Source organism: Cnephaeus nilssonii (genome assembly GCF_951640355.1).
Source record: "Cnephaeus nilssonii genome assembly, chromosome: 6".
Taxonomy (NCBI): Eukaryota; Metazoa; Chordata; class Mammalia; order Chiroptera; family Vespertilionidae; genus Cnephaeus; species Cnephaeus nilssonii.
The window spans coordinates 91,709,622-91,724,262 of record NC_137077.1 but is presented as its reverse complement, the minus strand read 5'-3'; the positions used below and the strand labels follow the sequence as shown (position 1 = coordinate 91,724,262).

General features: G+C 39.1%; 1 protein-coding gene across 6 annotated transcripts in view; it reads right to left on the bottom strand.

Annotated features, from left to right (window-relative positions):
• ERC1 (ELKS/RAB6-interacting/CAST family member 1) overlaps positions 1–14,641 on the bottom strand; it is a 519,277-nt gene that overhangs the window by 111,832 nt on the left and 392,804 nt on the right. For all 6 annotated transcript variants that reach the window (XM_079775049.1, XM_079775046.1, XM_079775048.1 and 3 more), the window contains one exon: positions 11,222–11,366. In XM_079775049.1, coding sequence (XP_079631175.1) covers positions 11,222–11,366 — 145 coding nt within the window. The remainder of the gene's footprint in view (positions 1–11,221; positions 11,367–14,641) is intronic.

Here is a 14,641-nt window from a genome sequence, read left to right as displayed (position 1 = left end):
TATAAGATGGGTAACAGATTTTAACCTGTCAAGATTATAAATTAATTAAAATTGAGAGTAATCCTTTATGGTAATTTATATATTTTCACTGTAATTTTAAATAAAGATTGATTAAAGTACTATTTATCATGGGAGAATTATGAGATCATTAATAATATGGCTGAAGGCTACTGAAATCTCTAACCAAAAGCACACAATAACGGCAACACATTTGGTGTAGTGATTAGCAAGTGTCAACACTGAAGTGATGTGAATTGTTCAGTCACTTACAAGCAATGTGACTGGGCAAATTATTAACTCTCTCAGAATCTCCTCTGTAAAATGAGGATAACTATACTTCAAAGGGCTACTGTGAAGACTAAATGAGTAATTCAGTAAAGCACTCAAAACAAGGCTTAGCTCAATAAATGTTAGATATTTTCATCTGTGAGATGACTAATGGCATGAATACTGTTTTCTAGAAAGGCACGTAGTAGTACAGATGATTCAATTTGGTCATGTAAATTGCCCATGTAAAGGGCATTCAGTAGTAGCCAATGTAGTTTATTTAATATTGCTCCTCTTGTCCTTGAATGCAAATATAATTTAATTCCACACTCACTTTTAATAAGTATTCACATTAGTTCAAAAGAGATCAAAAGAAGCAGTAGGAGTATGTTTTGTGGAATATACTTGTCGAATTCCCACCAAGAGATGTTTAGTGGGAAAAAGGAGAACCACCCTGAAACCAATCTTTGTAGATTTATGCTTAATGGGATCCTCAGACCAAGGTCAATGAGCACAGGAAACAGTTATAAATCATGCCACCTGAAAGACCTAGAAGAAGCAGAAAAAACACACACCACACAAACCCAGACACAGACAATAGTATGGTAATTGCCAGAGGATAAGAGGGTGGGGGAAGGTAGAAGAGGGCAAAAAGCAGAAATAAATGGGAAGGAAAGAGACTTGACTTTGGGTGGGGAGTGCACAATGCAGTGTGCAGATGATACCTTATTGAGTTGTACACTTGAAACTCCAATAAATTCAAGAAGAAAAAAGAGAAAGCAGTAGAAACAGGAGGGGCACAGCATAGGGGCAGGAAACCTAGGTTAATTTATTTGCATTGAGACAATTCAAGAAGGATCAGGAAACTCGAAAGATTTATAAATTCCCTGTGGCATCATAAAAGGCAGCAGTCTGACAATAGGAAGGGCAAGTTAGATTTGATGCTAGAAAAGAAGGGAAGAAAGAGTCTTATCAAATTTTTGTGAAGAATTTTCCTACATCTGGAATTGATGACAAAAAAGATGGAACAGATGGATGAAAGAAGACTGGGAGGAATTCAGATTTCCCCATATCTCCCAACCTCTGGACTTCACTTAACTTCAAGCAAGCAGAACTCATCAAAATATAACATTTCTTTGTATGATACAACAAGGTTTAAAAGGATAGTGAGTAACCATGATCCTTTTTGTTAGCTTCAAAATGAAATACTTGTTACTTTCACAAAATAAGTAAATTCCTATAGACAGATTTAAACAATCCTTACATATGTGTTTTCTTATGGTTTATAATTGCTTCTTTTAAAACTATTCCTAGCCCTGGCCGGTTTGGCTCACTGAATAGAGTGTCGGACTGGGGACTGAAGGGTCCCAGGTTCGATTCTGGTCAAGGGTATGTACCTTGGATGCAGGCACATGCCCAGGAGGGGGTGTGCAGGAGGCAGCTGATCGATGCTTCTCTCTCATCGATGTTTCTAACTCTCTATCCCTCTCCCTTCCACTCTGTAAAAAAATCAATAAAATATATATTTAAAAAAAATTATTCCTAATGTCAGCAATTATTAGATAACTAGAGGCTCGGTGCACAGAATTCATGCACTGGAGGGTGGGGGTTGTCCCTCAGCCCAGCCTGTACCCTCTCCAATCTGGGACCCCTTGAGGGATGTCCAACTGCCGGTTTAGGCCTGAACCCGCAGGGATCGGGCCTAAATCGGCAGTCGGACATCCCTTTCACAATCCAGGACTGCTGGCCCCTAACCATTCGTCTGTCTGGCTGCCTGATTGCCCCTAACCACTCTGCCTGCCAGCCTGATCATCCCCAACTGCCCTCCCCTGCAGGCCTGGTCCCCCCCAACTGCCCTCCCCTGCAGGCCTGGTTGCCCCCAACTGTCCTCCCCTGCAGGCCTGGTCGCCCCCAACTGTCCTCCCCTGCAGGCCTGGTCGCCCCCAACTGCCCTCCCCTGCAGGCCATCTTGTGACAATGTGGTGGTGGCCATATTGTGACGTGAGGGCGTGAGAGTCAATTTCCATATTACCTCTTTATTATATAGGATATAACTATAGGTAAATATATTGATTTGTCAAAACATGAAAAATAACTTTAGACCTTAAAATACATATTATCTATCCATCCAATATTATAGATGAGGAAGATAAAACCCAGAGAGGGTAAGTTAGGCAGCTTGTGGCCTGGTTTATATTTAAACACACACACGCGCGCACACACAAGTTAGCTGCCAACACTCATATCAAAAGATTTATAGGTAAAGGGGGTCATAAATACAAACTTTATAGATAAATAAGTCCTGGGGATATAATGTACAGCATGGTGACTATAGGAAATAGCACTGTATTGCATATTTGAAAGTTGCTAAGAGAATAAATCTTAAATATTCTCATTATAAAAAAAAACTTTGTGAACTATGTGTAGTGATGGATGGTAACTAGACTTATTGTGGTAATCATTTCACAATATATACATACTAGAGGCCCAGTGCATGAAATTTGTGAATAGGGGGGAGTATCCCTCAACCTGGCCTGCACCCTCTCGCAGTCTGGGACCCCTTGCTCTTTACTGCCTGCCTGCTTGCTGCTCCTTACCACTCAGCTTGCTGCTCCTTACCACTCAGCTTGCTGCTCCTTAGCGCTGCTGCAGAGGCGGGAGAGGCTCCCGCCACCGCCGCTGCACTTGCCAGCCATGAGCCCGGCTTCTGGCTGAGCGGCGCTCCCCCTATGGGAGCACACCGGCCACCAGGGGATAGCTCCTGTGTTGAGCATCTGCCCCTGATGGTCAGTGCGCATCATAGTGACCGGTCGTTCTGCCGTAACAGTCGCTTAGGCTTTTATTATATGGATATCAAATCATTGTTGTACTCTTAAAACTAAAATAATGTTATATGCCAGTTACTCCTCAACTGAAAAAAGATTTAATATAAACATCTGGATTCTCAGGACGGGTAGGGGGAGATGGGTGCTTGGGTAACACAGGGCCCACATTTTGAATGGTAACAACAAGCTGGAATTCCAAGGGCTGCCTCTATACACAAAGCACATGGCTCCTACTTAATCCCAGTTCTCTCTCTCCTATTGTCTTACACACTTCACTCACTTTTATTTATGACTAGAGGCCTGGTGCACAAAATCCGTGCATGGGTGGGGGGGTCCTCTCAGTCTGGCCTGCACCCTCTCGCAATCCGGGACCCCTTGGGTAGGGTCCCTAGGCCTGGCCAGTGATCAGGGCCTATTGGGGCTTTCTTCCCCTCGGCTGCTGGCAGCTGGCCCCACCCTGGCCCCTGCCGCTGCCACTGCTTGCCATCTGTGCGGCACTGCCCCCTCTCCCCTGCCACCGGTTGCCTCTCTCTGCAGGCAACAGGCGTGGGGTGTGATCGCTTGGCTGGCCTGGGCATCCCTCTGCGGGTGATCACTGGCTGGCCCTGCACACTTGCCACAGCATCGCTGGCCGGTGGCCTGGGCCACCCTCTGTGGGGAAATCGATCATGGGGCTCAGATTGATCACGGGGCCCCCAGATCAATCGCCCCACAGAGGGAGCCCCACAATCGATTGCCCCAAAGAGGGAGGCCCTGCCCACCCAGCCAGGGCTCCATGATCACAGAGCCCCCCCATCCCCGATCATTTGCCCCACCGGTCGGTGGCCTGGGCCTTCCTCTGCAGGGTGATCGTGGGGTGATGGCAGGGTCCCCCGACCAATCGCATCACACCTGCCTTGGCTGGCCTGGCACCAGTGCGTGTCATAGTGTGGTCGTCCGGAAAGTTGTCCGGACATTCGTTCTGTTGTTCGGTCGTTTGGTCTATTTGCATATTACGCTTTTATTATTATAGACAGCTGCTTGGTCCAAATAGCCCTGGGGTTAGGTGCTCTAAGGGGTTTGAATAGTACTTTGTAAGCTGTGAAGTGATGTATATTAGTTGATGGTGACATTACTGCTCAAGATCATACACTAAGTTATCAGCAGAGCTGGAGCTAGAGCTCAGGTCTCTTGACAGTCAGTTTAGTGCTATTTATATTGTATCACTGCTTCATATAAACAAGAAAACAAGACATTAACAGTTAAAGGAGGGGGATTCCTATAACTGAAGAAACAGACACACCAATGAGAATAGTCTGGCTTAGAATAAATAAAACTAACAATTGTAGTATAAGTGAATAGTTTTTCTTTTTGTTTCCTCCTCCCTCTCATGTTTCAACATATGCCCAAAAGAGGATGAATGTGTGAGTGGAAAAAGAGCACAGAATTGTTTTGCTAATGACAAGAAAAACAACTGATTTCATGGCTATAAAATTTCAAACTACAAAGATGAGTCTTGAAGTAAAGATTAAAGATTGAGCTGAGGAAGTAGAAGGCAATTCCAGAGGTGAGGACAGTAAATGGAAAATGCTTTACATCGCGTTCCTTTCAAATAAATCTGGATACCATCAGCAGGAAAAATCTAGCTGATCTTAATGTTTGTAGTGGTTTAGAGGAACAAGTATATACGTATAGTGATTTTTAATATATAAAAATCTAGACTTGAAGGGAGACAAGATAATTAAAAAGAGATTAACATTTTTACCTAAGTCAATAAGAGCTGTAAAGTCACTAAATACAGCTTGAATTGCAATCTTACTCGTCCCCTTCTAAATACTGTAACTAGACAAAAGGCTTTTACCTTCTATGGTCAAAAAACAGTAGCCACTATCAAGAGGTAATGTCACAGAGGACAGCTGAAAGGGTGACATCAGTGTATGCAGCAAATACAAGGGAAAGTAGGTACTGTCAACTGCAACCTAAAGGCTCCTCCGGCCGTGCTAACACAATGTGTTCTCTGAGGAATGTCTGCTCAGTCAAGCAAAAGGTAGCTGGCATCATACATGTGTGATGAACAAATGGATACTTGAATGCCCTCAAAGGCTGGTCTCATTATCAAGAATTTAAAATGCTTAGTGGGATAGGTAAATGCCTACTACCTTTTACTTTCCACAAACAGCTTCTGTGGCACTCAAGCTACTTTACCACCTGCTACTTGTTATTGTTTTTCTCTCCATTCACTAACAACTCCGGAGCTCTTTGTAGCTGTACTCATTACTATTCTCCTTTTACAGAATGGAAAATAGTTTTATTGTCCGCATTCCAATTTTAGATGTCACTTTTAAACTAGTTTTAATAGTGTGATAAATGGGTTTTCCCAGTGGTTCCAGAATTGGTGACCAGGGCCCAAAGCTAGAGATAAAGAGGAGCTAAGCAAGCCACATTGTAAAGACAGCTTGCTAAGAGGTGGCAGAAAAAGTACTGCTGTCCGCCAGTCCAGCATGCCAGCACATGCCTTTTTGGTTTTGAGGCTGGTGTGAGGATGATGCTAAGATGGGTAGAAGAAATCTTGATGTCACGGAGAGTATATATTCACACACAGAGGGCTCCCTTGTCTAAGCTAAGTGAGAGGGGCTCAAAGAGAATTCAATCCTAAATCCTAGAGTATTCAATCCTAAAGTGTGGGTGTGAGTGCAAGAAAAGGAGATTGGCATCTCATTCCTTTGTACCTACTTAGGCACCAGACATGTTGATGTGCCTTGTGCTTATCTGAGGAGGAAAATACACTGAGGCTAGATGGCAGGATGGACAGAGAAGTACTGAGGCTTGGCAAAAATACATGAGTTTCCTGTGGGTCAAGTGACATTACAGAAAACAATCAGGCTTGTGTCTTTTGGTTCTACTCTGACCCTAGGGCAGTGATGGCGAACCTATGACACGCGTGTCAGCACTGACACGCGTAGCCATTTCTGATGACACGCGGCCCCTGAGGCGGCCGCATGCCGAAGATGAGACATTTGCGAAATAATGTTTTTTCCTCAAAGTGACACACTACCCGAGTTACGCTCAGTTTTTTGGCGAAGTTTGACACACCAAGCTCAAAAGGTTGCCCATCACTGCCCTAGGGGGTCAACGTTGGCTGGAAAAGCAGCAGTAGAGTACTGCAACAGTATCAGAGGCCCCCACACCAAAGGCAAAAGAAACAAGAGGAACAAGAGAACATACCTTGTCCCTTTCCTACTGCAGGCCCCTCACATGAGCTGAGTAGGGAAGAAATGAAATGAATTCTGATTTGTTGTCTGATCTGCTTTCTGAGGTCATAGATTTAAATAGTCTTTTCTAGAGTTTAACATAAATGTGGAATCACACAGTATGCATTTTTCTATGTCTGGATTTTCTTGCTCAGTGTTTTTTGAAACTCATCCACATTGTTGTGTGTATTTGGAGTTCATTCCTATTTATTGCTGAATAGTATTGCATTGTATGTATACACCATGGTATGTTTTTCATTCACTTGTTGTAGCCAACCTTCAAGACAGCCTGCAATGTTACCCATCTCCAGTTATTGAAACCATCGTGTTGTTTCCTCCCATACTGTGGAGGGTTGGTCTAGTATGTGATCAATAGGATAAGGCAGAGGTGATGATAAGTCACTCCTGAGACTATATTATAAGAGACACTGCAGCCATTTTTGTAGTTATTCCATAATTCTGAAAAGTTATACTAGTTGGGATCTAAAAAAGAGGCATGTGTGCCAATGGAAAAGTCACAAAACTAGAAAGTGAGAGAAATAGAATGTATGCTTGGGAGTTATAATTTTCCTAGTGATGACAACTTTGGACAGGTGGGCATTTGGATGATGCTCTATCAAAATGTAAGATTTAAGAAAGACTACATTTAAAAAATGCTACATAAGAGTTGTAGTATTTAAAAAAAAAAACAGGTAGAAAAAGGATAAAAAAGTAGCACTGTCCTGTTTATCTAAATCCTCTGGGAAATACGTTCTTCCTCAGAGGAGGAGAACACAATGCACTAGCTGTGTAATTCTGAACACAGGAGTCTGTTGAAAATTGAACTTGTTGGAAATGACTGAGAACAAGAGCCACAGTTACTGAAATGTCACTTCCCTCGATGAGCCTGCATCACCTGCGGCATGCTTCTCACTATGGAATGGCTATCTTTGAAAGGGAACAGATGTGGGAGGGATCTAAGTGCTTTAGGTTTGCTACTTTATTTAATTTCACACCAACCCTGGGAGGTAGGTAATGTTGTCCAGATTCTAAGATGAGGAACATGAATCTTAAAGAAGTAATTTGTCTAACTGGTAAAGGGATAGCTAGAATTATAACCTAAGTCTGATTAGTTGGCTGTTACTAGGAAGAAAGACATTTGTTTTCCATTAATACAATATGAGACAATACATAGTAGATGCTCAGTGAATATGAAATGAATGGCCAAATAAATCACAGAATGCAGGATGTTTTGCTGAGGCTGTCGGCAGAAAAAGATGGGGAGGCCAGGGACTATACCGTCTACAGGATGGCTTTGCCACATGTTTAAGGGCAACCAGTATTTTAAGCACTAGACTGAGATTCTTTAAGGAAAATATTGTGTCTTCATTTCTCTTGTTCCTAGAAAATGTTGAAATAAAACAGTATATTGTCTGGCATTTAATATTAATGCAAAGGATTACAAAATTGTAGTTGTAAATGAGATTGTCTAGATTCAAACCAAATCAATTTTGGTTTATAGCCTTTATCATTTAATGTTATCTTTACTTTTAAAAACAGGAAAGAAACCACCTCGCCTGTCTTGAAAGGCCCAACCTGCCCATGACATATCTGTACAGAGCACACAGGGCAGAGCCAGACTTCACACTACCAGCAAACACAACATGGAGGCTTTAAAATTCTTGAGGTAAAAAGAAGAAAATAATGCTGAGGGAAAGGCCCTTTTGTGACCAACGCTGTGGCTAAACAGACTGTATTAATGCTTTCCAGGGTTCTATGCGAGTTTACATTAAATCCAGAGCGGGTACTTGACAATCACAGTGGGGGCTTCTTCATGACTGATAATCGGAACACACTGGTTGGCACCCACTATAGCACATCTGGAGTTTGTTAGACAACCTTTAGTTTTTATGTTTGCCATTTGCCCTGGCTCCTTCCTCTGATGCAGCCTATCCAAGTGCTGCATTACCATGAATGAATCAAGGAGACAAGTTACCCTGGGATGCATATGTGTGGGTATAAGTAAATCAGGACCATCTTAGAGGGTGACCACAAAATCTGTAAATCCCTGTTGCTTCACCTCTTTCTGACAACAGGAATCACACATGAATGCCAACAGCCCATCAGGCAGTGGCAGGTCCACTTATTGAAAAGCCTGGTCAGTGCTGACTGCTTCCTTATTACAAAATGCCTTTAGATTGAGACATTCCAGCAATTCAAGGTCTAGAAGCTTTAAATTAAAATAACATTGATGTCATATCCACTTTCAAAAAGTTAGTACACACTTAGAGGAATTAAAGAATCAAAACGTATTTGGCAAGACCAGTTTCTTCTTGCTCACAGCATCTAAGACACATTTTTAAAAATTAAATTTATTGGGGTAAGATTGGTTAATAAAATTATATAGGTTTCAAGTATACAATTCTACGATACACCATCATATATTGCATTGTGTGCCGAGCACCCAAAGTAAATCTTTCATCACCATATATTTGGCCCCCTTCACCCTTTTCTACCCTCCCCAGTTCCTCTAGTAACCACCATACTGGTGTCTATGTCTCTGAGTTTTTGTTTATTTGGTTTTCTTGTTTGTTCATTTGTTGCTTTGTTTTATATCCCACAGATGAGTGACATCACATGGCTCTTGATGTTTTCTGTCTGCTTATTTCCCTTAGCATGATGTCACAAATAAGACGTGGTACATAAATACAATGGAATACTACTCAGTCATGAGAAAAGATAAAATACTGCCAGGCACATTTTGAGAGGGCAGATATGTGAAACTTTATATGGAAGGGAGACAGAAAAACACTGTTAGGAAAGACTCCTAAGAACTACTTTATCTTCTCCATATATAGGTCACATCACTACAAAATATTCAGGGCATATAGTTAGATGTAAGATATTAGGAATTTTTCAGTGACTCCTTCTAATATTATAAATTCATGGATTAATTAATATCATAACTCTTATCTATTGAAACCATATAGTCTCGAGAGCCAAATCATCAAAAGCCACTGTGAATGAGATACAGTATTCTAGTCTGCTAGACTTGTTATTCTACTTTGTGTCTCAGGATGGAGGGAGCATGATGAATGTAATCATATGTCTGTATTTTTAGGCCTAACTACTACTTAAGAGAACTGATATTGCTAAATATATATACTAACAAACTAGTGAAAGTCTTTCTTGAGCAATATCCTTCTAATTCATATTATCAGCTCCCCCTCCCTTTATTGAGGTATAACTGACACATATAAATTGCATATACCTAACGTGTACAATGTGGTGTTTTTTCTTTTTCTATTTTTCTGTGGTGTTTTAATATAAGTATACTTTGTGAAATAATTATCACAATGAATAACTGACATTTTCATTACCTAACATGGTTACATTTTTTGTGTGGGGTGAGAACACTTAAGATCTATTCTCTTAGCAAATTTCAAATATACATACAGTATAGTATTATTAACTGTAGTCACCACGCTATACATTAGATCTCCGGAACTTTTTCATCTGCGTAACTGAAACTTTGTACCCTTTGACCAGCATCTCCCCATTTTCCCCACCCCTTAGCCTATGGCAATCAGCACTCTATCATATTATCAGCTTTGATAAACCAAATTTCAACTTTGAACTACTGGATAGATTATCTTTAATAAGCACATTTTTTTCTGTTTTACTTAACAGGCATCCAAATATTGGATGATGTCCTCTTCTTGTGACAAATTATTTTAGGACACTGGAAAAGTTTTCTTTCACTTGTAAATGAGCAATGGGTTGTTTCTGCTGCTCATCTACCTATACTATAGAAAAGGGACATCTTTTGGTATTTTCTCAGCTTATTGTGTAAATACTGATTCGTATTAAGTTGAATATTACATGTTATGCCAAAAATGGTATCAATTGATAACTGATCACCCAAAACAGAAAAGAAGAAACCCTTTCACTTGAAAAACTCTTTCTCTAATTACTTCAGGTGGAAGAACAAATCTGGGCAGCCTAAAGGCACAGAAAATGTGACTGAGAATGCAGGAGATGATAATGGAAGATGGGATTGCAGGCACTGAAAATCATACAGGAACGGCCAATAAAGAGCATTAATGATACAGAAGGAGACTCAGATTTAAAAATTCAGCTTTCTCCTTAATTTCAAAGAAGAATTTTTTCTTCTAGTTTTAAAATTGTGGTAAAATATACATTAACATAAAATTTACCATTTTATCAATTTTAAGTGTGTAAGTTCTGTCCATTAAGCATATTTACACAGTTGTGCAAACATCACCAAAGGACAAATTTGTAGCTTTTATTTTCACAGATCAAAGGTCTTACAGAAATATTAATCATTAAATTTGAGGAGGGTTTAGGTTGGAAAAGGGCAAAACTTTGTTCTTACCTTTAGAGACTACCCAGCCCTGAATAACTGAAAATCATTTAAATAACAATATTTAGTGCATTCTGTAGTAGGAACCTAATTGGATATAAAAATAAGCCTTTTCCATTTCAAATGGGCAGAATTTCACTAATTTCATCCAATCATTGCGCAAAATTAAAAAACATTCTCATAGAAGACTTGTGATATTTTCTAAACCAATACTCTTACAAAAAATACCCAGCATTTACTAGACATAGCCAGAGATTTGTGAAGATGAAAATCCCTGCTTATGAAGATTATACAATATACAGATGATATACCATAGAATTGTATACTTGAAACCTATATAATTTTATTAACCAATGTCACCCCAATGAATTTAATTTTAAAAAGATATGAAAGTCCTAAAAAAATAAGAAAATTAATTAGATACAAAGATCAGATGTCTTCTATGACAACAAGGCCTAATATGTAAGCCAGTAAAGACATGGGTGGAGAATTGTGTGAAAGCTGGTCCCACTACCCCTCCAGGCATTTAATTTTACCTGCTGCTTGAGTTGCTGCACCAGACGATCCTTCTCCCGCTTTAGTGCTGCCACTTCCTCTTGGGTCTTTTTCTTAGAGGATGAAAGTTCCAAAAGAGCTATATTGGCATCTTTTTCACTAATGGCAGCCAGAAGAGCTTCCTGCCTGAAAAAGAAAGAAAATGCCAAGACTTTCATTTAATCTTCACAATTCTTTGAAGTTACTATTATTACTACCTCATTTTGTGGGTGATGAAACTAAGGCTTAGTGAGTTTATGTGACTTGCCCACGTTTACACTTGAAGTTAATGGTGCAGCCAGGAATCCCATTCAGATTTTTCTGACCCTAAATGTCTTTATCATGTTGTTATACTGACATCTCAATGAAGAGTTCCTAGATATAGTTAAACTTAAACAGTAAACAAGATTAAATGTTTTTTTAAAAGTAAGAATAATCTTATCAATTTTTGATAACTATTCAGTAGCTTCCATGCAAAACAAGACATTATTGAAACTGAAAACTTAAAAAAAAAAATCTTCTGAGGATATGTTTTCATTGCTTTTTAGAGAGAGAGGAAGGGGGGGGGAGGGAGGAAGAAGGGGGAGAGGGATAAAGAGAAAGAAAGAGAGAGAGAGAGAGAGAGAGAGAGAGAGCGAGCGAGCTATTGAGGAACACAATCTAGGTATGTACCCCAACCTGAAATCGAACCCGAAACCGTTTGGTATACAGGACGACACTCCAACCAAGTGTGCCACCTATCCAGGGCTGAAAACATTTTTATGTATAGAGTGTGTAACAAACTGTAACTGTTACAAAATAGGATTTAGAAAATCAGTCATCTGTTTCTGGGGCATTCTGAATGTCTATAATTCTTTTTATCTCATTAATGCAAATAAGTTTCCAGTCATGGCTTTATTTGCCAATGATCTGTGCACTTTGAAACAGTAATTTAAGCTTTATAGATTCCTTGTGATTTAGCTAACTACTTTTTGGTTAATATACAGGAGGAAAAGAAGGTGGGATTTAGTAGGGGGTGAACATGAGAAATTTACAAAATAATCAGAATGAAGTTGGTGAATCTCAGTGTCTAAAATGCATTCCTCAATAGCTCATCTTTTATGTATGTCATCTGTAAGAAGACGGATTTGATTTACAGGAATTATGTGACCTGAGCTTTTGACTCAAGGGAATGCTGAATCTGAGAATGCATTTCCCAAGTTTAACGTGGCTTCCGTCTTTGTTAAGATAATTACTAGTAAGCTTTAATAGCAGTCATATGGAAGAGGTTTAGTTTAGCCAAAACTGGAAGACTATATTTTGAATATTCTGACAAGAATATTTTGCATTTTAAATGGGTAGGTCAGGGGAACTCTGAACAAGCAGTACTAACAAAAGGAGAAGGTAGATTAGTTTATATTATGGAAATGAAGATTTGTTTAACTAGTCTCTGCTGTTGGAAGGGGAGATTCTTAATGACCTCAATTTAACTTTCTACTGTTCCCACACACTATATAATTCTGAGATATGGCAGATGGCTTATCCCATGAAGCTTTAGTCAACACCAAAGGGATAATGACAGTCTAAATATATCCACTGACCACTTGAAAAAAATATGTTAAGTGGTGAAATGAGCTTAAAGGTGAAGGAGTTCAAGACGGTGTCACAGTGCCATTTCCTGTTGATTGCCATCATCTGTTCCTTTTTGGGAAGCTCAGACTGACAAAGCTGAAATGAGAAATGTGCTTTCTCAATTAGGGCACTGCCTCTCCGGACACTTTTAGCAGCACGGAAAGAAAAGATGAATGAAAGATAAGATTATTCTATTCAATTAGATCTAGTCATGAGCACCTTTGCTGAATGCAGGATACAAAGGTGAAGGGCTCTCAGTGCCATTCTATGCTTAAGAAAAGCATCATAATATGAAATAGTAAAATTATTCTGTATTGTTGAAGCTTTGTGACTAAGTTCCAAATTCTTTTATATATGGTATTCTTGGCCAGCTAGTGTAATACAGTTAATCTCTGGGGTAAAATGTCACATTCTCAAACTGTAATATGATATAACAGGTGATAATTTAGATTGTAAAACTTAAAATATAGGATGTGTCACTGGGGCTGAGCCATTGAGATGGCTTATAATAAGATATATACTTTGAAGTCTTTTTTTGTTTTATATACAATTCAAATAGAAATTTTATTATGTCTATTTATCTTATATTGAGCATTGACAATATACTATGAACTACATATAATCAAACTTTCTCTCCCATACCCATAGCTCTCAGCCTCTAAAAATCCCCTAATAGATGAACATGCCATTGTCTTTTCCATTTTAAAATTATACTCTTGACACTGATTTCTAAATGTGAATGTGCCTAAAGCGGGCAATTTATAGTCAAGAAAATAAAGTGTTTTGATCACATATTGTACTTATACTCATGTAAACGCTGTATGATGTCAGTAACTTTTATAGACATATTAGCTTTTAGGTGTTCTTTTTTAAGTATTTGGAAAGGGATGGAGATAGTATTGTTCGTTTTGTCCATAATTTTGGTAAATTTGAAATGGACAGATAGGAGAGAACAACCTCTTAAAAATGGAAAGTTAGGTAAGAATATAAAAGCTAATAAAGAGCAACAGCCATCTAACTTCTAGGGAATAAGAAAAACTGTTCCCTGCCCTAGCTGGTTTGGCTTGGTGGATAGAGCATTAGCCTGTGAAGTGAAGGGTCCTGAGTTCGATTCCAGTTAAGGGTACATGCCTGGGTTGCGGGCTCGATCCCTAGTGGGGGGCGTGCAGGAGGCAGCCAATCAGTAATTCTCTCTCATCATTGATGTTTCTATCTCTCTCTCCCTATCCCTTCCTCTCTGAAATCAATAAAGAAATATATATATATAAAGAAAAATTGTTCCCTTAATACATCTGATAGAAAAGACCATATGGTATAGTTGAGCTTATGTGGTTGTTTTAAAGACAGCACTCAAAAAAGTGTCTAAACTAAAAACTTTGTTAAGAACAGGAAATGGAATTCAGAGTGAAAAAAAGCAAATTGCAAAAGCATCTTATTTTAGTAGCTACTGACGGTTAATACAATTTGCTTCCATGAAAAATTTTCTGATAAAGTGGAAAATAAAACTACCCTTGAATAATAGAGTAAAAATAAGTAAATATGTACCATTTGTTTTATACTTATTATGTGTTTATTCATGTTTAGTACTTTGTAGGCAATGACTTGTTTACTTATAATGACAACTCTATAACGTAGATACAATCATTTCTTCCACGTGGTAGATAAAGAGACTGAGAATAAGTTGGAGAAGAAAAATTAATATGCATTCATTGAAGAAAAATGAAAAGATAAAGCAAACTATAAAAAGAAAATAAAAATACTAGAAATAGTTCCTTTTTAAGTCAAAGTCAATTGCTTGAGATCTGGAATTC